Here is a 24,082-nt window from a genome sequence, read left to right on the forward strand (position 1 = left end):
CTCCCAGCTCAGTGTATGCTCAGTCCTTTCCCTTTCCTTTGCCTGCTTATTGCAAAATGGCGCCAAATTCAGCTCTAGGGGTCTGACTGGGCTGTGAAATCCACCCTGTTCTCGCACTGTCTGTCTGGGATCTGCTGCTCTGTCTCTGCTCCTGGTAAAATGAAACGGAGCAGCAGGACGAACAGTTCTTTGTCTGGGCTCACCTCCCAAGCTCCCAGTGAAAGTCCCTTCCCACCTGGTTGCTGGTGGAGTTCCGGCTGCTGGTGGAGTTCAGATGGCCATTAGCTGAATGCTGCTGGAGTATCAGCCACTGCAACACCACACCGTTGTTTTTGCTGCTTTCCTGTGTCTGTCAGTCTCCAGGTACCCCTCTGCTGTTGTGTCCTTTCCTTTTTGCTGGAATATGTCCTCTCTGCTTCATCCTGATTAACTGTTTTTCCGTCTGTTTAAAGGTGTCCTTACTCTATTTTGTCATCTTGATGCTCCCTCTAATTTTCTTTTGTTTTCTCTTACTGTGGTGCCCTTTCTAAAAAAGTTTTCTTAAGCATTAAACTGGCAACTTTGTTTGAAAGGCAGGCAGTCAGATATTCTCTTCCCTGACTTTTCCTCAAATACCTGTATGAGAGCTTGGTCAGGCCAAAGCCAAGGGCCTGGGTCTGTGGGTGGAAGGCACTCAACTGCTGGAACTATCACCTGCTGCCTCCCAGAGTGTGCACAGACAGTAAGCTGGCATTGTGGAGCTGCAGCTGGGGCTTAGGCACTCCCCTCTGGCATGTGGGCAATTCCAGGTGGCATCTTAAACACTTTTATATGCTTGTCCTACTTGCAGCTTTTCAGATACTCCTAAAGTGTAACCAGCACATGGAAATACTTACTGTATGTTTTGTAAACACACACACACACACTAACGAAGAGAATAAACTAAGAGACTTAAAAAAACATTGTGAAGAAATGTGACACAAAACCAGTGTGTGGGCCCGGCGCAGTGACCTAGTGGCTAAAGTCCTCACCTTGAACGCGCCGGGATCCCCTATGGGCGCTGGTTCTAATCCCTGCAGTTCCACTTCCCATCCGGCTCCCTGCTTGTGGCCTGAGAATGCAGTTGTGGCTGGTCCAAAGCTCAGGACCCTGCACCAGCATCGGAAATCTGGAGGAAGTTCCTGACTCCTGGCTTCTGATTGGCACAGCACCAGCCATTGCGGCTCACTTGGGGAGTGAATCGTTGTACAGAGGATCTTTATCTCTGTCTCTCCTCCTCTCTGTATATCTGACTTTAGAATAAAAACAAATAAATCTTAAAACAACAACAAAAAATAAACAGTGTGCATTTTGTAAGGTCTTTCTGAATTCTCTTTGTGTAGGTTACTGTAGATTCCTTCTGATAATTTTTTCTGGCAGTGTTACTCACAGGGATCTCCCATCTAGCATTAGTTCCTGTCAGTGCACGCTTTATTAAGGGGAAAGCTTTTAAGCAGAAAGATCAGCGTATTCCATTTATAAAGCTTGCAGGATTTCATAGAAAAGTGTGCTTCGATCCCACTTGGTGAGTTACATGCACAGAGGCAAGTTGTCCATCGGCATAGGTCCTAGCCCTTAATGCCAGAACGGAGGTGGAGTGATGTTTGCAAAGTTGCATGGCTACAGAGCTTCCTTGGCTGACAGGTCCCTCATTTGGAGGGATGGGCCCCTGGATGTTCCCGGGAATCAGCCCTGATTATCCCACTGTCCATAGCCCCTTCTGTTAGCACTGCTGCAAAAATGCTTCTAGCCTTGCCCCTCCCCCCTGCCTCCCAGCACACAGATCCAATAGACTGAATGCATTTCTCAGAAGTTAAAAAAGAAGATGGCAGAAGTGGGGGTTTATGATGTGTATGATAGTTTCACCTTCACAGTTTCATGTGGGGTGTGTGTGTGTGAGTGTGAGTGAGAGAGAGAAAGATTTGAACAAAATAGGCCATGTACTGATGAGTTATAAGGTTGCCTAGGAGATGTAGTATTTAGCTTTGTTAACCTCTGGCTGCGGTAAGACTCTGTGCAGGGTCAGGGGCGCCAACTACAGTATCTGCCACCATCTGACACATAGTGGAAGTGCTGTTTGTCACTTAAACCCCAAACAATAATGATAAGGGAATGGTTGTCCTTAGAAGCAGTTTAGTATAACGTCTCCTTTGTGTAGCATCCATTTTTCTCTGTTGTTTCCATAAATAAAAATAATGCATAATATTGTGTAGAGTGGATGGTTTGTACATTTTCTGAAGCCTGACAAAAATCAGCCAAAAGGAAAAATTTTTTTCCATTTAGAATACTTTTTTTAACAAACTTAAACACCAAGATGGGCATATTGTAAACAGTCGATAAGACAGCTTAAATATTTCCTTTCTGAAGAGTGAAATACACACTGAAGTATATTAATATGTTTATTTAAGTATTCTGATATACATTTGAGATCACTGTTGTAGCAAATTGCTGCAAACTTGATAGCCTTACAACAATGTAGCTGATTATTTTACAGTTCTCTTATGATAGCAATCTAGTAGGCTTCCTTAGGATTGTGCTCAGTGTCACACAGCTCACAGTGGCGTGTCCGACACGGCTGTGTTCTTTTTCGCAGCCTCTGGAAGGCCTGTTTGTGTGCTCATTGATACCGCTGGTGGGTTTTAGGGCAGATCCTCAGCATGTCCTTGGCTGTCACCTGAGGGCTCTTCTCAGAGTGTGCAAGTTCCTCCCCTCCCTCAAGCCCTGTCTCCCCTTCACCTTCAAAGCCAACGTTTGCTTCACATGTTTCCTGCCTTCTTCCCTGGGCATCTTGGAGGCACTGTACTACAGCTGGGAAAAGTTTTCTACTTCAGGAACTCATGGAATTGGATTTGTGCGGTGCACACGGTTCAGGATATGTGCCCTCACCTGGAGGCACACTCCCTTGATCCTGCTTAGAGTCCCTTGTCTTGTAATGCGGCATGTCCGCAGGGTCCTGGGCGCAGGACATGGATGATCCTGGTGGAGGGGCTGTAATTCTCCCTTGCCACATCTGTCATGTTGAAGAGTACATTTGTCTGAGTATTAGCGATGTGAGGATATTGTGGTAATTGTTTTGTGTTGCTTTTCATGAATGATATGTAAACCATAGCAGTAGCCAGAGATTCTGCATCTTCTGAAAGACTGCACCTGAGGTTTTCTTTCTTTTAGCTGTGCTTCTTGAGAAAGAATGACTAGAACTAAACAGACATTAAATACATAAGTTTATTTTTGTGGATAAGTGATATTTTCTTTTGAACAAAAATCGATGTGTTTTTGTCATTTCATTTAAAACACGGCTGATGTACAGCCATTTTCTCACAGAATCCCTCGGGTTTGTAAATGGATAGTTACAATTTTTTCCTGATTTCTGCAAGATTGGCAGTTGGTTTTTGCATTAAAAGCTGTTTAAACACTGTTAATCATCCATCCTGTTGCATGAAAAATATCTTCTCGCAGCAGGAAGATGGTGGGCTTGAAAGCTTTGCTTGGGTCTCAGTAACATTATTCAAATGGATACTTGATTTCTACTCTAATAAATGTGTTAATGTATTGATAAACAGGCGTTGTTGTAGTATTAGACCAGTGACAAATAAAGAGCCTCCTATTGCTTTCTAAATATTTGGCAGTTTGATTTTTTTCTCCCAAATTTTCTTTTATAGATGATTCAGTAAGGAGCAATAAGCAGGCATATTTTCCTCACTTATTCTCTTACTAGTAAACATGAGTTTACTAATCTTCCTGACTGATGTGTCATTGCTTTCAGGGATGGCAAATGTCCAACTCACAGATTACACAATGCTTGCGAAGTCACTTCATGTGGCCTTGCCTAGACTACTGCGGGTGGGACTTGAAATTCAGCGTATCTATAGCATTCTAATTTTTGATAACAGCGTAAGGCCCATGAATGATGTTATAGATATCCAGATGACCCATGGCAGAAATGGGCTTTCCACCTTAGTGAATTAAGTAGTCTAGGTTGTCACTGTGTTGTTTGAACATTGTAGATTTTGTTATTATTTTTTTCTGGCCTCTTTTGTTTTTCTGAACAAATGTACAGGGTGAAGTGAGTGTTCCAGGCAGCAGTTCAGCTGACCTGTTGCACTGGACCACTGCTACCACCATGAAGGTTCTTTCCAACACTACGACCACTACCAAGGCTGTGCTGCAGGCTGTCAGCGATGGGCAGTGGTGGAAGAAGTCTCTGACGTATCTCCGACCGCTCCAGGTAAGTCTTACAATCTGTGTGGTTCACATCGATTTACTAGCATTACTCTTCATTTGTTTTTGTTGTTACAGTATCATCTGCAACTCATTAAAGTAACTTACAAATCCAGGAAACCCTTCTGGTGGAAAATGCCTGTTTTATAGGAAGTAAGCCAAGGAGTACTTGTGAAAGACACCTAATTACATTTAAGCAAAGTTAGCTCATACACTAGAATTAAGTTCAATAAAGTCAGAAACAAAAGTAGGTTATCAACGTTTACTTTTACTACATATGAGAGCATTTCAAACTTTTGTAAAACAGTGGATTGAAGGAAGTGCGTTTTGGTGCCATAAATGTTGAAATCCATGCATCATATTTTTATAGTATTTATTTTTCCATGAACTGTTTGATGATCCCTCATATTTCTAGGCTAGTAGCTGAGGAGAGGAGTGTTAGGGGGAGAATGGGCACCTGAAGAAAGACAACAGTTAGAATTCCCCCTCCGTCACTGATCCAGAGGTGAGAAAAAGCAGGAGAACGAATGATGTTTTCTTCCCTAGTTCCCTGCTGTCTTGTGCATTCTTACATTACAGTCTTTTCATCTCAGAATGGAGAATACAGAAAAAAAAAAAGAGAAGTATATTCCTCTTGATCCATTTGTAGTTCACCCCAGGCGTTCATGGGGTGTCTTCCTTTGTTCTTCATTGATTCTGTGAGTACTGTTTCTGCATCCTGTCATGCTCCTCATGGGGAAGAGTAGACAAGAGCTTCAGTCTAGTTTCCTTCCCCTCTGGAACTTATCTTGCACATGGAGATAGAAAAAAAGGCAAAATATGTGTCTTGTTATTATGTGCTGGCAGGTGATAATGAATCCTGTGAAGATTGCTTCAACAAGGAAAGGGACTAATGAGAAATCCTTGGGATTTAGAGAAGGCAATGAAGGGTTATCAGAAAAGCAATCACCTGAATTACAAATAGGAGCAAGTGAAGAGAACAAAACCCAAGGGCTGTGGGGATGTGCGTGGCATTGTCTTGGAGAGGGGATGAAGAGGGCCATCTGGAATTTGAGCAGAGCACACAGTTGGGAGAATGGTTGGAAAGGAGTCCTGAGGCCTCGTCGGGAGTGTCCCATGGAGTAGAATAACCAGTGTACATTTTGTTCTGAGTAACATGGAAGGATTCTAGAGCATTTAGGAATGCATTCATATAATCAAACTTTGCTTTTTGTCTAAAAATGGAATTATTTATTTGAAAGACAGAGATAGGGAGACACAGAGACAGACATAGAAAGATCCTCCATCTGGCTGGTTTATTCCTAAATGACTGCAAAGGCCGTGGTAGGGCTAGGCTGAAGCCCAGAGCCTGGGATCCCATCCTAATCTTCCATGGGGGTGCATAGTTCAAAGGATCTGGGCCATCCTCTGCTTGTTTCCTAAGGCGCATTCACAGGGAGCTGGTTAGGAAGCGGAGTAGCAGTGACTTGAGCTGATGCCCATAAGGGATATCAGTTACAGGCAGAGGCTTAACCCATTGCAGTCAATGCACTGTTCTGCAACACTGCCCCCCCATTCACACCCCTTTATTTATTTATTTATTTTATTAAATAAAGCCAACATTTATTAAATTGTGATAAAAACATTCCATCAAATTATAAAACCTGAGTAAGAAAAACAAACGGCACATGCTTTACTGTAGTTGACATTCAAATAAAATTTGCATTCCCAAAATATTATACAGTAATTAGAAAATACCAGCCAAAGTAATATTAGGATACTTTTACGTGCGGTCTCAACAAATTTGAAGAAAAGCAAATTTTAACAAAGGTAAATTTTAGAGTGAAACATAGCAGTAGATTAAGGATCTTAACATGTTTATTTTACTGCTATTTGACACTATGATACAAAAATAAGAGGATTTACTTGACATTTTTAATAAATATCTCATGGGCTGTTGAGTGCCTTACTGGTGAAAAGATTTAACTGGCTAATCTCATCAATTCATTTTGTACATTTAGTAAGCATCAACTCTGCCCTACATAACTCTTAATGCAATTCACAGCACACAAATGGTTATCATATTAAATACATAATCAACTCGGACTTCTCAACAACGAGGAAATTAGTAAACCATCAAATGGACTGCTTACCATACACTTTCCTCATAACTAAATAACACACAAAAAAATCAAAATAATATTTGTCATCACTCTAGACTATTGCCAGCAACTGACGGAAACTGCCAATTTGCCATATTCATGTTCACAACATGCTAAATATACTCTGCTGTTACTTCATCCATGGAATGCCTACATGCCTAGAGCAGAGAATTTTCACCATCTCTTGCCGTGGGACCTGACTTGCAACAATCTATATTTAGATCAAAACTAATTATAAGGAAGTACAATAATTTTAACAGTAACATCAACCACACCCCTTTATTTTAAATAAGGTTGCTTAGCTGCTGCGTGCAAAACTGTCTTCATGGAGTCTGAGTCAGGCTAAGAGACTATGTGATCTCTTATCTAGTACTGCACATGAGAGATGGTGGTGGTTTGGACTAATGCAGCCATAAAGGAAGTGAAAATGCTTAGATTGGGAATGTGTTTTGTGAACCTGCTGATTGTCTGGCTAGGACAGCTGAAGCTAAGGGTCCAGTCATGTGGATGGATATGCCATTTACTTAGGGGAAGATCTGTGTTGTTTCCTGCATGTATCACACTGCACCGTGTTTTTCTCTTACTGTCTCATTTGTTTGTTGTTTGGAAGATGTGTTTTTAGGTAAAATGTTGAACGTTGTGCCTAATGTATAGTTTCTGTTAAACATAAGCTGACTCTTTTAATCCTAATGTGCATAGTGGTTTCACTATTTGCGTAACATGAGCTTGATCTTGGAGAAGGATGGATTTCTATTTTGCTCATGGAGCTTTGCGGTCTACTTCATGGTGGTAACATGTGAAGCCAATTACTTAGGACCCCACTGCATCAGGAATGCGGAGTCTCGAAGGCCCATGTATGGGAGATAGTAGTCCAGGATATGGGACTGATGAAAAGGGATACAGGTCATATCATCTTGCTTCCATCTGGCAACACTTGAGCAGATAAAATCAGCCTTGCTCCGGGATGGAAAGATAGGATCCAGCCAGATGGTTAGTACTGACAGAATAGTGGGAGAAAGGTGTGGAAACTGACAGAATAGTGGGAGAAAGGTGTGGAAACTGGCAGAATGATTAAGTTTGGCAGCTTGGGCAGAGTGGGGAATGAGGCTTTCGTGTTAGCTCTCACCCACAGTAACATTAACAGGGCATTTCTCAGTTGGATTTTATGGTGTTTGCTGTTAAGAACCAAGCAGAACAGCAGTGTGTGCAACAGGATACTTTAGGACAGTCACTGTGGTGGAGAAAGCTCACCATGCACACGAAACTGGTTGCTTCACTGCCTCAGATTCCTTGATGTTAGTGTGACCTGAAAATCAGAAGACCGTAGGAGGGCGAGATTGCATTGCGCCAGGATTGCTGTTCCTGTGGTTGGGCTGTTTGCTGGTGCCTGTGTCTCTCTGATAATCTTGTTGTCAAAGCACGTGGATTTGTTTCTCCTGAAAGCAGCCTTCCCCACTTTCTTTCCCTTTCCTCATTCCTATTGTTCTTCACTCTGTCCTGCTTAGGGACAGGAAGTTGGTGATGCCTGCCGAATTGGAGCTGTGGCCAACGAAGACTTAAGTAAACAAGGGTGTCATCCTTTTTATGAATCCGTCATCACTAATCACTTTGTTTCTGAGGTAAGGACTGTTGCCTAAGACGACAGATAATCTGTTGTGCTTTTATAGACATTTTACTCTTGTTACTCATTGGTTTTACATGATTTTTTATGTGTTATATGGGATGGCATGAGATAAAATTTGTTTAAAAATTTTGTTAAAGTGGTATGCTGTAGTAAGTGGGAATTTATTGAAGTCACAGAAGACATTCAATATTTGTATTTTCTTAGAATGTTATTTGTAGTAATGCAAAAAAAAAAAAAAGAAAAGAAAAGAAAAGAAAAAACATGCTTAACTAACTGGCCAAACAACTTGTTTGCCTAGTCTGGAGTTACGTATGACAACTATCAGCACATCCCTGGGGAAAGTTTTGCGGAAGTGTTGCTGAGAACTGGTAAACTGGCAGAGGCAAAAACTGAAGAAGTCTTCCCAACTACAGAAGGTAAGAAAGATGGGTCTGCTGGTATTAACAGGAATGACTGAGAATGAATGAGGTCGACATTTAGCCTAGCGCTTATGCCACTAGTTAGGACAGCTGTGCCCATGATGGAGTCCCTGGGTTGGATTCACAGGCCTAGCTTGTGTTTTCAGTTTCCTGCTGATGTGACTCTAGGGAGGCAGCTTTGATGGTTCAAGTAGTTGGGTTTCTAGTACCCCTGTGGGAGACCTGTGGTGTTGCCTTGCCTGCTGGTTTCCACCAAGCCTAGCCCTGGCCATTGTTGGCCTTTGCAGAATGAAGAAGCAGGTGGGAGTATCTTCTCTCTCAAGTAGGTAAATAAAATGCAAAGAAGTGTGTGAATAAGTTAGGGACAAAGTAATAAAATTTTCAGTTGTTTTACTGGATACTATCCATCACTCATTCTTCCATTACGTTCTTCCATCCAGTTAAAAACCTTATTCAAGCACCTGCTATTTTTCTAAATACTTATACTTATATTGAGTATTTTCAAGAATAGATAAGATGATGGTTGCTATCTTAAAGTTGCCGCTCACGTGAAGTAGTTTTCACATTAAGTGATATAATATACTTAATAACTCTTTCTTGCTTTAATGTCCCATACAATATAGATATGTATTTGAACCTGAACATGTTTTGAACAGTGGTCTTTCTTTCCATAAATATTTTTTAGATGAGATAATTTTATGTAAGTTTATAAAAGACATCTTCACATTTATACTTTTTCTTTTAAAATTATCCTTCTCACTCCCAGTTCTAGAGGAGGTTTCTTCTTTCTTTTTAAGTGCTTTTATCTCTCTTGGCTCTCTTCATTCAAAGGTGGTGTCAGGTGTTTTGTCCATGTTCTAGTTCTCAGTGAAGGGGAAAAGAGGAAGATAAATAGTTTCATTTGAATTTCAATGACTTCCATTTATCACTGGCCACTTGTGCCCACCAGTATGCCTGGGCAGTGCCATTTGTTAATTGAGCACATTGCTATGTGACATAAAATTCAGAAAGTGCAAATGAGGAATACAATTGCTGTTTTGCATATAAAACCTGATTTTGTAGTTTAGCTTTCTAGAATTTGCTTTCCTGTATAAGGAGTGTAATGTCTTGGGTGTTCCTTCACTGGTGCTGCTCTTCAGAGATGCCCCGTTGGGCCCCTTCTTGGCACCATTGGTTATTCCCTTGATATGCCTAATCTCCCTTGTTGTCCAATTGTATTTTCACCTTGGTTGAAAGATTTATGTGTGTAGTTCTTTGCCCTCAACATGTACTGGGTTCACTTGAGGAGTTTTTGCAAAATATGCATGGCTAGGATCCACTGTAGACTACTTTAGAATCTCTAGAGTCGTCCCATGCAGCACATACTCTTTACAATATCACAGTCCATTCTGTGGTAAATCCATGGTTACTGCAACCTCAGTTAAACTTTGAGATGTCTGTACTGCAAACTCTTGGCATTTCCTTTGTAAGCCTCACACTTGGCAACAGAGAGAAAACCACCCAGTACCTTCATATCTGTGCCTCCTATTTGGGGCTTAAATACCAAGTGCCATATCTGCACATTTTCCAGAAGTACGAACAAATCTGTTCGTAATGATGAAGTCTTGTGTTAGCTTCATAGTCACTGAGCCAGGTCGCTGATCACATGCTCTCAGCTGAGTCATAGTATATATATTGGTTACACAGATATCTGTGCAATTGGAGAAGGCATGTGGTGGTCTTCTGACCCAATGTTTCTTCACATTTACCACACTTATTTTGCCTGTCTGTCTGTGTATCTCTATCCATCTATCCATCCATCCATCCACACACATACACATGTTCTTCAGAAGGAATGAATCTAGTTTTGTCAATAATTTTAATACATATTTCAAGCATTACAGAATTTAATAATACTTTAGCACTGTGTGGGTATTGTGTGTGAGTTGATCTCAGTAAAACATTTTCCTTCATAGTATCACTTTTGGCATCCTTTGATAATGCTAAAGTATCTCTGACTATTGCATAAACATCATCTATTTGTCAAACTCAGCAGAACTGAAGATTGATATAGTGAAATATTTGAGTGAAATGTTCCAAATGTAAAACCATGAAAAAATTGTGATTCTCAACGTTGGTTCAGAAGTAGGTCATAATACAAATTCAATTTCCTAACATCTGACTTTTTAAAATTTTTTAATAAAGTTGATGAAAAGGTTTTAATGGAGACAAGCTGAAGAAAATTGATCATTATTTATTTAGCTAAATGAATGATTTAACAGTTAATGATTTCTAAATCAATAACATGAGCAACTTTCCTCTGCAAATTTAGGTCTGGAGTTAAATGTCGGTGTGGTCCTTTCCCAAGGCACGCACTTACTTTGAATTAGTGCTTAGAGATCTTGACGTAGGTTTCCTCTGTGTTAATGTCTGACTATAGAGCTAGTCTGGGGACAAGTGTTGTAGGTATTTTCATTTTCAGTGTTTCTGAAATGCGCATCAGAGTTCACTGAGATTCATTCTGCAGCCCATGTGGTGCGTTGTGGTTCCCAGTGGAACTGCAGGAGCAGTCTCCAGGCTGTCCTGTCTGAAAGTGCGATCCCCTGATGGTGTGCACATGCCCAGGCTGAGAAGCTTCTGGTAGATGGATTTCTTTCCTACTTTATAAGAATCTGGGAGTCTCAGTGTGGGTTGTTAAGATGGTTTTGATGTGCAGGGTGGAGTGGGGGACCTATACCCCTCTCCTAGCTGTTGTGTTAGAGATTAGCAAAGATACGGAATATACCCATGGTGGCCTCTGATTATGGCTTTGTTTCCTTTCAAACTGGAATGTTTGAGGGGTTGGTGCCCTGGGTACCTGAGGTTCTTGCAGCTCTGGTGGAGTTGAGAGGTCAGAGGGTTTGTGGGTTGAGTGCTGGAGAGCAGAGGCAGTGGTTCTCCGGCGTTGCTTCCTGTTCGGGAAATCAGCCTGGAGAAGAAATGTGGGACAGGTGCAGGAGCGTTTGGCACAGTTTCTGGCCGGAATTGCTTCCTGTTTCTATTCTGTCCTATCCGCAAGCTTTTATATGCAAATGTAAATTTCACATGGAAGTCGAAATAATTGTACAGTGAGCTTCTAGATATCCTCAGCGTAGGGGCTATGATTACCATTTTACCATACTTCCCTTGTGTAGCTCCAGTGCTGACTGAATCAGCCAACTCTAATGTGTTTTTGATGAATTTTAAAGTTAAGTAGGGGACATCAGTGTAATTCGCCCTTTGATACTGCACTTGTACAGATTTTTGGTCAGAGTTATTATTTGCTACATTTGTATGTGATAGAATTTGTAATCAATAAAGCACAGAGTGCTATTTGTGCCACTGATTGAGATTTTTTTCCCCAAATATTTATTTTTATTTGAAAGGCAGAGTTAAAGAGAGAAGGGATGAAAGAGAAAGAGATCTTTCATTCTTTGGTTCACTCCCCAAATGGCCATAATGGCTGGAGCTCAGCCAATCTGAAGCCATAGCCTGGAGTTTCTTTTAGGTCTCCTACATGGGAGTAAGGTCCCCAAAGCTTGGGTCATCCTCTACCCATTTTCCAGGAACACTAATGGCTGAATTTGAAGTGGAGCAGCCAGGATTTGAATAAATGCTTGTATGAAATGCATCACAGCAGAGGCCTGCCCCAGGGTGTGAGCTCCCACAGGTGAGGCGTGAAATGCATCACAGTTAGAGGCCTGCCCCAGGGTGTGAGCTCCCACAGGTGGGGCATGAAATGCATCACAGCAGAGGCCTGCCCCAGGGTGTGAGCTCCCACAGGTGGGGCATGAAATGCATCACAGCAGAGGCCTGCCCCAGGGTGTGAGCTCCCACAGGTGGGGCGTGAAATGCATCACAGTTAGAGGCCTACCCCAGGGTGTGAGCTCCCACAGGTGGGGCGTGAAATGCATCACAGTTAGAGGCCTACCCCAGGGTGTGAGCTCCCACAGGTGGGGCCCTGTGTTATTTGCTGTTCGGTGCAGATATAGAACATTACTGTCACCCCAGAAAGCCTCTTCCTAATAAAGGCCCATGCTGTACACTCTAGACAAAACCCACTCACTTTCCCACAATTTAGAGTAGTTTTGTTGGCGTAGAATTCATTAGAGTATTCAGTTTGTATTCTTTTAAGTAGAATTTTAGAGGTTTTAAGAGTCATTTGGTTTAAATGTATCACAAGGCTTTGTTTATGTTTGACTGTAAAACAAGGGCTGTTTCCAACTATGGATATTATGAGAGAGCAACTGTGAACTCTCTGATTTGGGAGTTTTTATAGGCATACATTTTTATTTATGATAGTCTGCATTACAGTTACTGTACATCCCCTTAAATGAAAAACCACAATACAAAATCAACAACAGCAAGAAATATAGAAATTTACAGTGCCATGAAGTTAAATTACATGTTGCTAGATATAGTAGTCTCCATTACATAGTTACTATACACCCCTTAAATGAAAAGCCACAAAACATAATCAACAACGGGAAGAAAAAAAAAGAAATTAGCAACATCATAACAAGCTACTGAATGACTATTGTGTTGCTGAAGAAATGAAAATCAAGAACCTTCTTGAAGATAACGATGCTGCTGTATGATCTATGAGCCATTAATTTAATGAGAAGTATTTTGAAGAGATGAAACTAACAAAAAACATCAAAACCCATGCGATATAGTTCGCACTAATCTTTGTAGGTGAAATGCGTCTCCTATAGGCAACAAATAGATAGGTTTTGTTTTTTAATCCAGTCTACTAATCTATGATGTTTGATTCAGCTTAAGCCATTTATATGCAGGGTTAATATGAATGGGTGGTAATTTGGTCCTATCATTTTAGCAGTGGGTTGTTCATTGAGTTAGACTTCTGTTGTTATTTTAGTGGGATGTTCTTCGGATTGCCGTTGGTTTTGTTGGGTGCTATTCCTTTTCTATTCCTTTTCTCATTTTTATTGGAAATTTTCAAACATTTTGACTTTGTAGCAGTTTGACTTCCTGCCTCTTCTTTAAGGCTGTAGGGTTTTGTTTCTTTTAAGTGTAGAGTTTGTTTGTTTAGCTTTAATTGTCCATTGTGGTACAGACAGAGGCTGGGCCTTGGAATATAAGCCGTGAAATGTATAACTATGGACCTCATGTTGTGGTGCAGTAGGTTAAGCCACTGTTTGTAGTGCTGACATCTTACTACATCAGAGTGCTGGTTAGAGTCCCTGCTGCTCTTTTTCCAACACAGCATATAGAAAATCAGTAGAAATTGGCGCAAGTGTTCTGACTCTGCCCCCACCCCATTTGGGAAAACCATATGAATTTCCAGGTTCCTGGCGTTGGCCTGGACCACGTCCAGCCACTGTAAGTATTTAGGTAGTGAACCAGCAGTTGCAGAATCTTGCCTTTGTCCTTGCCCTCACCCCCCGAAATAAACGGAATAAACCTTTTAAGAACTGGTTGCCTCTTTCAAGCTAGCAGCTCCTTTCAAGTTTTTGTCTAATTTAGGGGACCTTCCAGAGTGCCTTTGAATGCTGTTTCCATACTTTATTCAGACTTCATCGTTTTTTATCTGCGGGAGGGCTATTCCATTAGAGAAGTCAGTTGCATAGGAATTTAAGTAGAAATGCCATTCTGGATTCACTGGTGTTCATCTGCTGGTGGCAGATTAGTCAAGAGTCGTCGTTTCCCCAGCAAGAGTATCAGAAATCCAGTGTGTTTTTGTCTCCTCCAGTGCAGTCTAAGGAGTTAACTTTGCAAAGAAAGGCTTAACCTTGTGGAGAGATTTTCAGACATCTCCAGCTCTCTTGTGCAGTTGAGATAGATATCAGAAAGCGCCTTGGGCCAATGGTCACAAAGGGAAGGGAGTTGTCAGCTCAAGAGCAGAAGATGACTGGCTTAGAATGAGAACATCATTAGCTGTGAAGATCAATGTTGGATATGTAGTTTGACCCAGTGATGCTACTTAATAGAAAGTTATCCTAGGAATGTTCTCACATATCTTTCAAACTATATTTATTATTTTTTTATCAGCGTAAGATGGTCACTAGCTTGAAATGTACTGATGAATGAACATATCCACGTTATTTTGCATCTCTTATTTTTATATGTGAATTGTTCTTATGAGTGTGGTTAATTTCTGTCAGCTTCTTGGAAGCTTCTGTCAGGTTCCAAGTCTGAGATCATGGTGCTGCTTTGCCGTATTTTTCTGACCCTAGAGCTTGTTCATGTAAAGCATGAGAATCTGTCATGGGTCTCATATCTTTATTATTAGAGAAGATATTAAAAAGTTAAAGGAATTTTGTCTTGTAATTATTTTGCTGTTGCTATATAAAGGGATGGCCTGAACACAAGCACAGTTTTAATATCAGACTCATTTGGCTGGGGTATGGGGAGGTGATAATAAAACAAACTATAAATTGCCATATATATGGGAGTCTTAAAAGCCCAATAAAATTTTAATTTTTATGCATTACGGAATGAGACACTAATAAAAGTGTTTTTTCCCCCAAATTGGAATGTGACATTATATAATGTTTAATATTTATATGAAACTAGTGTTTTAAGATGGGATTACGGGCAAAAAAAGACCACCTAAATCCAGTGAGCTTGGCCTACATTCAGAACTCTGCTAACACTACCTGCTCCTGTAGCTGTGTAAAGAAAAGGAACCCTCCTTCACTGTTGGTAGGAATGTAGACTAGTACAAGCAGTGCGGAAGTCAATATGCAGATTGCTAAGAGATCTGCAAATAGATTTGCTGTGTGACCCAGCTCCCCATTGCTACGAATATATCCAAAGGAAATGAGATCAGATCTCCATATGAGAAAGGGATCTGTAATCCTGTATTTATAACAGCACGATCTATAGCAGCAAAGACATGGAAACAACCCAGCTGCCCATCAAAAGAGGAGTGGATAAAGAAACTGCAGTGCATCTACTCCATGGAACACTACTCAGCCATTAAAAAGAATGAAATTCTACCATCTGCAACCAAATATCCCAACTATAGACTGTTATGCTTAGTTAAATAACTCAATCCCGAAAGGACAAATACCATATATTCTCTCTGGTATGAGGCAGCCTTCATACAAAATACAAGATCAAAAGGCCTGGCAGTATTGTGTTTGCTGCCTCATGGGATTTGATAATTTTGTTTTTATTTACATTGATTCAAAATAGTTTTCTCTTAATTTCTTCACTGACTCATGGATCATACAGTAGCATCATTTTGTCCTAGAGGATTTTTTATTTTCTCTTTCATTCTTCAGCAACACATTGGTCATTCACTAGGATGTTATATATCTTCATGTTGTAAATTTTCTATTTGTCTTTCTGTTGTTGATTTTGTTTTATGACTTTTCATTTAAGGGAATATGTAGTAACTGTGTAATAGAGACTATCATATCCATATGTGAAGATACAATGTAGAATGCATCTCTACTTCCAGATCAAAGATGGACTCACACTGAAGCTGTTAAATATATCTTTATAATAAGATGCTGGACTGTCTGCCATTGTTCTTACCTGCAATGTCAAAATACACTTGAATAGCCAAATGGTGAACTTATGACTTTTTATGAAGGTCTATACTATTGTAATGATATAGGGGAAATCAATGGGGGTGTATATTTGGGAGTGAGATAAGAGAAATCTTAGGATTATTGATTTTGTCTTGAAATTAAGAAAAAGAAAGACTAAGTGCATAGAATTGAATTGAGTTCTAAGACTTGAAAAAGTGTAGATTTTAGGTAGTGAAAGTCAAAAAACTAGTATCTGTGTCAATGAAGATAGAAATATGCGTGAAGAAGTTTTTGGAAGAGATTTTGTAGTATTTTCTTAAAGATGTATTTTTTTAAGATTTATTCATTTTTATTACAAAGTCAGATATACAGAGAGGAGGAGAGAGAGGGGGGAAGATCTTCCGTCTGATGAATCACTCCCCAAGTGACCGCAGTGACTGGTGCTGTGCTGATCCGAAGCCAGGAACCAGGAACCTCCTCCAGGTATTCCACACGGCTGCAGGATCCCAAGGCTTTGGGCTGTCTTCGACTGCTTTCCCAGGCCACAAGCAGGGAGTTGGTTGGGAAGTGGAGCTGTCGGAATTAGAACCGGCACCCATATGGGATCCGAGCGCATTCAAGGTGAGGACTTTAGTTGCTAGGCCACTGCGCCGCCAGGTCCAAAATTTATTTATTTATTATTGGAAAGGCAGATCTACAAAGAGAAATAGATATAGAGAGAAAGATCTTCCACCCTCTGGTTCACTTCACAACTAGCCACAATGCCTTGAGCTGAGCTGATCTGAAGCCAGGAGCCCAAGGCTTCTTCTGAGTCTCCCATGTGGGTGCAGGGTCCGTCCTTGCTTGCTTTCCCAGGCCACAAGCAGGGAGCTCGATGGGAGATGGAGCAGCTGGGAACACAGACCAGCATGCATATGGGATCCTGGCACCTGCAAGGAGCATCACACTGTATTGAGCTTGATGTTTGTAGCACACAAGGGGCTGCATTTCAGATTGACCCTCAGTTTTAATGTCATTGGGAGAATAGTGGACTTTTTCAGAAACAAGGAAACAGTGAGTAAAAATAGACTATTTTGGGATAATAGGTGAGTGTCTATGTTCAGCAGTTTCTAATGCTACTTTTTTGAGGTGGATTGCATGTATAGAGCAATACTAGGAAAATAGACTGCGAAACCAGTGTAGGTCAAGATTGTGATTCGGATCTTTAAAGAAGAAAATATAAAGTGTAATGAGGCGATAATGATGAAATAATTGAGTGTGGACGCTGAGGCAGAGTGAGAGAATCGATGAGTCACAAGAAGGTCAGTGGAGGACCAGGTGCAGGAGCTCTCAGCTCCGGTCCAGAGGATACAGACTGTTTACATAGGCCCCGTGCTGGCGTCGGGAAACGGCGAGTGGCCTGTTGCAGGTGGCTCCCTCTGAGACAGCGTTGGTTGAGTCACAGGAGCAGAGGGAGTTGAGGACAGAATACGTGTCGGGGTGCTGGGTGCAGCAGACGTGCTCATCTAAGAAGTAAAGGTGGCACTGCTGAGTTGTGAGAATAGCTGTCTGTTAAGGCAACAGTGTTTCCCCCAAGACTGCCATGGTTTGTGTGTGGGGTGAGCATAGGGTGAATAGGAAAGAAGATGACCACATTGTGCCTTTAAAGCCTCTTTGCTAAATTGAAGAAGATGGGTAACTTCTTCCACAGAGGTTGTGAGGGATAACTGACTCACAGGATTACAGGATGCTGAGTGAAAAGCAGCTAAGTAAATATAAATATGTAGTAGGCATGCAACAGACTGCTCTGTCTTCTGTTCCTTTGAGAGAATTACCTTGATGCCTAAATAGAGCTTGTTAATAACCATGATTTATTTATAATGGGAGTAATTGCCTCCACTACCATGTGGTAGTTATTAATGGAAGTGCGTATTTTCAATCATTTCCTGGCAGAAATGAAAACACGTCTTAACTAAAGAAAATTGTTCACAGCCCCAAGCTTGTGGTTTACAGTGGAAGGAAGGGGGCATATGAGGTGTTTAGGACGAGTTGTGCAGTGTTTATACTTTGCTTCATTTAATCCTAATTTTTAAAAGAGGTTTATTTTTATTGGCAGGTCAGATTTAGGTTGAGGAGGAGATACAGAGAGAAAGATCTTGCATTTGCTGGTTCACTTCTCAAGTGGCTGCAATGGCCACAGCTAAGCTGATCCCGAGTCAGGAACTTCATCCATGCCTCCCACATGGGTGCAGAGTCCTGAGGCTTTGATCCATCCTGGACTGCTTTCCCAACAGGAAGGTGGATTGGAAGCAGAGCAGGCAGGAACACATTCCAGCTCCTATCTGGGATTCCGGCATAAGCATAGCGTGGATTTAACCCATAGGCTGTTGTGTTGGGCCTTTAATCCTAAATTATGTGTGAGGTAATATTGCTCAGATCTCAAACCAAAAGTGCTTTGAAAGCCAAAAAGGATTATTGTAACTTGCAATGAAAACTTGAATTGACATGAAGTTACTTTGTATTTTCCCATGCCATAAATGTTTCGTGGTAGAAATATTATCTTTGATGACTGAATGTTCCTGGGTCATGCTGAGAAGATCATGTAGTACGTAATATATGTGTAGCATAATCTGTTTGCAATATTTAGAAGCATATAACTTTCTAATGTCCAGAGCATTCTGAATTCTGAAGCTGAATTATGTCGTGAATCTGTGGGGGCTCTGACCTTTGATTCCAGGACTTTCTGAGGGTGTGGCCTGCTGTATCATTCTGCCTGGCTTAGATCAGAGATTCTTAGTATATGTGTAGATTTTAAATTCTAAAATGTTTGCAGGATGTTTTTCTCATGTAGGTGTGGTAAGACAACACAGACATGGAAATGATGCTGCCCAAGGGAGACAGTATCGTTCCCAGGTGCCCAGAAGCAGGGGGCATGTGCCAAAATGGGGCCAAGAGTAAGACTGAGCAGTTGATAATGGTAGCAGCCCTTGGTTTCCAATGGGATAGTCTCTGTGTGCCCATGCCTGCCTTGGGGTGCTGAGGTCAGAGGGGGATGGTCTCCGGGAATCACCGAGCCCACATGGAGGGAGGTGTGTGAGAGTCCGGCTCTGGGTTGGTGGTCTTGCTTGTCAAAGCTGTTCTCACAAGCATGTTGTCTGCTCGCTATAGCGATGATTAACCCAGAGAGACTAATCTTGGGAGGACTTTGAACATGTTCCATACAGGTATAAATATTAATTCAATGTGGGTATTATTCACTTGGAGCAAATGCTTGCATTTTTGGGTGACAGTTTTCACTGTTTAGTAAAACATAGCAGTAGCAACCTTTTAAGATAAATCTCTGAGAGCAGTTTTTGTTGTGACTTTTAGCTCCTGGAAGTTTCCCCATAAAGATATAAGATATATATATGTGTGTGTGTGTGTGTGTGTGTGTGTTTGTGTGTCTACATGTATCTAAGCTGTGATGTTTTTTTAACCTGTTGATGTATTTGAAAGAGTTACAGAGAGAAGACAAGACAGAGATAGAGAGAGTTACCCTCCATCTGCTGCTTCAATACCCAATGGCCATAATGGGCAGGGCTGGCCAGCCAGGAGCCAGGAAGTTCATCTGGTAACAAACAGGAGGATAGATGCTTCGGCCATCCTCTGTTGCTTTCCCAGGCCATCAGCAGGGTGCTGGATTGATGTGGAACAGCTAGGACTCAAACTGGTGGCCATGTGGGATGCCAGGGTTGTAAGAAATAACTCAGCCTGCTGCACCACAGTGCTGTCCTCTCTAAGGTATAACTATTTTTAAAAGCAGACCTGCTAAACACTTACTGCAATGAATTTGATAACTTATATAGATGTCTACGGGCATGCTGTATTTATCTCAACTGTATCTCCATTGCTCTTGTGTTTTTAATTGATTATTTCCTTCTAGTCCATATTCTTCCCAGTGTCTCTAATGGTACCATGTTTCCGTCTGTTGAAGGTGCTGTTGAGTTTGTCAATAGCCAGAGGCACATAAAATGAAGGCAGAATTTGAGTTGATGTTGTGCTAAGGATGTTACTGGAAAATAATCACTGATGGGACTAGCCATAGCTCCAGCTTCTTTTATACTTGGAGCAGTGCCCACAGGCTTGGTGGTGGTGGTGATGGGGTGGGGGGTTCCTGAGGGACTCTTTGGAGACGTAGAGCTAATTGTGATGATTGTGTTTAAATATGCTTACCTGAAAATTGGCCTCTTTTGTGCATAAGGAAGGGACTTACCTTTTATGCATAAAAAATTGAGATGGAATTAAAAGGAAACTAGGTAGAATTGAAAATAGTAACTTAAAAAGAGAACTATCAAGAAAGGATTATTAGCGTGTAAAATGGTAGGATTTTCCCACTTCTGAATACGTTTGTCCTGAGGACTTGCGGCTGTTCTGAGTGATAGAATGCACAAAGCAGACAGAAGGCCAGATGACAGCCTCTGTGTGTGTGTGTGTGTGTGTGTGTGTGTGTGTGTGTAAGTTATGCTCAAATGGACTTTCAGCAGATTACACTTAACGGTGTTTCTTTTATTTTATCTTTTGCTGTTCAAAATTTATTGCTTAGCTCATTTATCTTATAGTTATTAATGTTTCCTAGGGTTTATTCACCAGTATTTATACTTCTTTGGTTTCATGATTGTGCAAGCTATTTGCTCAGACTTCATCTCACCCTAGCCTCTCCCCAGCCCCTGGCCCTCCCCTGCGAAGGGCAGAAGCTGTGTCTGCTTCAGAGCTAGGTCTCACGGATGTAGACTAAAAACATAAATTTGGAGCTGGATTTTGGAATTTAAAAAGTTTCGTTTATTAGAATATGTGTCCAGCACTGTGTGAGGTTGGCTGGTGGTATGTTGCTTGGTAGGATTTTCAGCAGAAGAAGGTTGTAGGGCCACAGTGTATTTTTCTGTGCATGATCCATAGAAAGTGTTGAATTGTAGCTGCACTTTGGGTGTTTCACCCACCATCTCCACTGCCCAACTGCTGATTAAATGATACGGTTGCTCAAATATTCACTAGTAAGGTGGTTCTTCTGGTAGAAAAATATGTTACATTTCCAAAGTCAAATATCATTGACATTAGATTTTTTTAAAATATGATTTCCTTTTTATTAGTGTATCTCAAGAGTCTTTGCTTTCCAAAACAATGAAGGATTTGATTGTGATGTTGTGGAGACTGGTGTTTGTCACAAACCTTAAGTGTGCAGAATGCATCGTCAGTAAGACAGAATATGCTCACTTTACTGAGTGTGTTCCCTCTTGTGAAGCCAGTGTTGGCAGTTTGTTGCTTATGTCACAGGTTTTTTTTTTTTTTTTTTTTTTTTTTTGTAGCGGAGTTGTCAGTGGCCAGGATATTTTAAAACAAAGCAAGAGTTTGATTTTCATTTTGTGTTGTTGGATAAAAAGGAGTGTTCTTGGAAGGAACAAAGTCATGATATCATCATAGTTATAATCAGATTAGTCCTGAATTTGCACTCCCAGAGCGTTTAATTGCTCTGGCAGTTAGTATTTACATGATCATTCACATAATCAATGATCATTGATAGATAAAACCAAGAGAAGCAGCTTCAGAGGCCATTCCCACTGGGTGTTCATGCTCACACTTTGAGCCACCCCACCTGCATTTTCTCACAATCTCTGCCTGTTCCCAGGTAAGTTGGAGTTACTGCCTAACACAGTGCCATTTGCTCTGTGCATAGATGTTGCTGAGTAGATTTTCCTGAAAGGCCTTCCGGAGTCCTCTGGAGCTGATTTCTTGTTGAAATTGTATAGATATTTGATTCTTAGTGACTGTAAATGTCTTAGGTCACCAAGCAAAATTACACGTTTTTTTTTCTCTGTTCAGTTCTCTTACAACTAGCAAGTGATGCTTTACCCAATGACATGACCTTGGCCCTCGCCTATCTCCTTGCCTTACCACAGGTAAGTTTACCTTCATTATCAAGAAGAAATTGAAAATAGGGATGCTAACAATCTGCTCCTTATTTTAATTAGTAAGATTGTTTATTCTTTATGTTTCTAGTCAGTACTCAGGGAAGGAGCACTGCACTGACAGTAGCTTAAATGCTAATCTTAATCCAGTCTTATCCACATGGAATCTACATCTATGACATGTTCTGAATTTCAGTGTAGTTAATTGAACTTGCACTTGAGTTGATATAATGGAGTCTTTGTACCAGAACGCTGCAGAAATGACTGAGGGTGTAATGGTTTATAACAACCTTGCTGATGTCCTTTCCATGGAGTGACTTCTGTCCTCTTCCTGCCTAGGTGTTAGATGCAAACAGGTGCTTTGAGAAGCAGTCCCACTCGGCGTTGTCACTCCAGCTGGCGGCCTATTACTACAGCCTGCAGATCTATGTCCGGTTGGCTCCGTGTTTCACGCACGAGTGCCACCCGCTGTACAGGGTGAGTCCAGATGCTTTGTACTCTGGGAATGAGCCGAGTCAAAGGTTTTCTGAAACAGTCCCAACGCGTCTTTGGCTTTTGCCAAATAGCAGGCGCATGTGCTTACTGCTCTGTGTTACATGTAGTCACTGCTCCAGGTGCAAGAGTTAGAGCTTTTGATTTTTATTGGCCTAACTTTTCTTTACTTTGTGTATTGTTTACCAGCTTTTAGTTAAGAAGGGCTCAGATAGCTAGAGTGTCTAAATGGAGACGTCATTTTCAACCCTGAGGAAGGGTGGCTCAGTATAATTTAGGAAAGAAGGCAGTGTCGTTCTTGAAGCCAAACTAGACCTTTTTTTTTTTTTAAATCCTTAGATATAAAGGCTTCTGGTAGCTTTTCTGATTGATTGTGCCTTTTGAGTGAAAGGGCCTAAGAGGGTCCTGGATTACATGTGCTTTCTTCAGTGGACACAGAGTATTACAGTGGCCTCTGTGTGTCGTAGCCCTGCAGGGCCACACTGGGAGCATTAGTTCACTTTACTGAAAATTACCACTTTGCTAGTAAATGTGAAGGCTTCCAAATCCACTAATGGGGGAAATGATGCAAGGTCCCCAGTGCCCTGAGACAGGATTCCTCCTCCCCTGTCCTTGTATGGACTGTAAGTGGCCTTATATGTGTATCAAAGTTCTAGCTGCCTCAACTATCCAAAATATACCTGAGAACCTACAGATACGTGAAAATGCCTGATTAAGTCCACAGCCATGGCATTCATTCAATTTTTATTTAAAAGAAAAGGAAGAATAAGTGAGGTAATATGCATAGAAGTATTCCTGTGGCTGTCATGTGTATTGAGGTATTGAGATGGGTCTGAGATTTCACGGCCTGGAAGAGCTACGTGACTCTAGAGAAATGCCGTGTGTGATCGGATCCTGTGCTGGGGTTGAGGCTCTTCTGCTTAGGATTAAGCAGCAGCAGTCAGCCTAGGGCTTGTTTATGGGAATCATCAATGGGCAGTAGAAATATAAAAATAAATGTACAATGAAGGCACCTGGCTGTCCTAACATACCTTCCACATTCATTCTGCATTTAATCCTTTAGAGATAACCCAGGGTTTCAGAAGAGAAATCTTTGGAGAAGATAGGCAAATGTGGCAACTTTCTCAGGTTTTCTCTAGTGCAAAGTGACATCCTTCCATTTAGAGCTCCTGATCCAGGCTTTCCCTGCTCTCTGCTGGAAGCGCTGCTGCGCTAGCGTGATTATACAAGCAGTAGTGTGACTCTTCCTTGGAGCTGAGTGAGTCTCTGACCTGTTGGTCTAAGGCATAGTTAAGTTCCCGGCAGGAGGTTTTCATGTGCTGCAGTGTTGGCTGTAAAGTCTGTGCTGCTGAAGGTGAGGAGGGCTCTCAGGGAGCTGGCTGCCTCCTTCCTATCCACGTGTGTTCTCCCAGCACTTCCTCTTGTGAAGTTTATGTTCTACCTGTTTGCAGTGTAATATTTCTCTGAATTTAAATGCCTCTGTGCACTTGGTGATGTAATTTCTTTTGCGTTACACAGACAAGTGTCCTACTGGCACAGACAAGTGTGAGCTCAAAGGTGCATCTGCTACAGCCCTCCTTGCCTCGCTGACCAATAGCTGCCTTCTGTAGTTCTCTCTGCCCACAGCCCTCCTTGCCTCACTGACCAATAGCTGCCTTAGTTCTCTCTGGCCACAGCCCTCCTTGCCGTGTTGACCATCGGCTGCCTTCACTAGTTCTCTCCGCTTCTTGTGTGTTCACCTGTTCGTGAG

At 41.5% G+C, this 24,082-nt stretch overlaps 1 protein-coding gene across 3 annotated transcripts in view; it reads left to right on the forward strand.

Annotated features, from left to right (window-relative positions):
• The window catches only part of NBAS (NBAS subunit of NRZ tethering complex), a 376,509-nt gene that overhangs the window by 182,144 nt on the left and 170,283 nt on the right, over positions 1–24,082 (forward strand). For all 3 annotated transcript variants that reach the window (XM_058668260.1, XM_058668259.1, XM_058668261.1), the window contains 5 exons: positions 4,076–4,243; positions 7,883–7,996; positions 8,300–8,417; positions 21,755–21,831; positions 22,180–22,317. In XM_058668260.1, the coding sequence (XP_058524243.1) occupies positions 4,076–4,243; positions 7,883–7,996; positions 8,300–8,417; positions 21,755–21,831; positions 22,180–22,317 (615 nt within the window). The remainder of the gene's footprint in view (positions 1–4,075; positions 4,244–7,882; positions 7,997–8,299; positions 8,418–21,754; positions 21,832–22,179; positions 22,318–24,082) is intronic.

Source organism: Ochotona princeps, chromosome 8 (assembly GCF_030435755.1).
Source record: "Ochotona princeps isolate mOchPri1 chromosome 8, mOchPri1.hap1, whole genome shotgun sequence".
NCBI classification, from domain to species: domain Eukaryota; kingdom Metazoa; phylum Chordata; class Mammalia; order Lagomorpha; family Ochotonidae; genus Ochotona; species Ochotona princeps.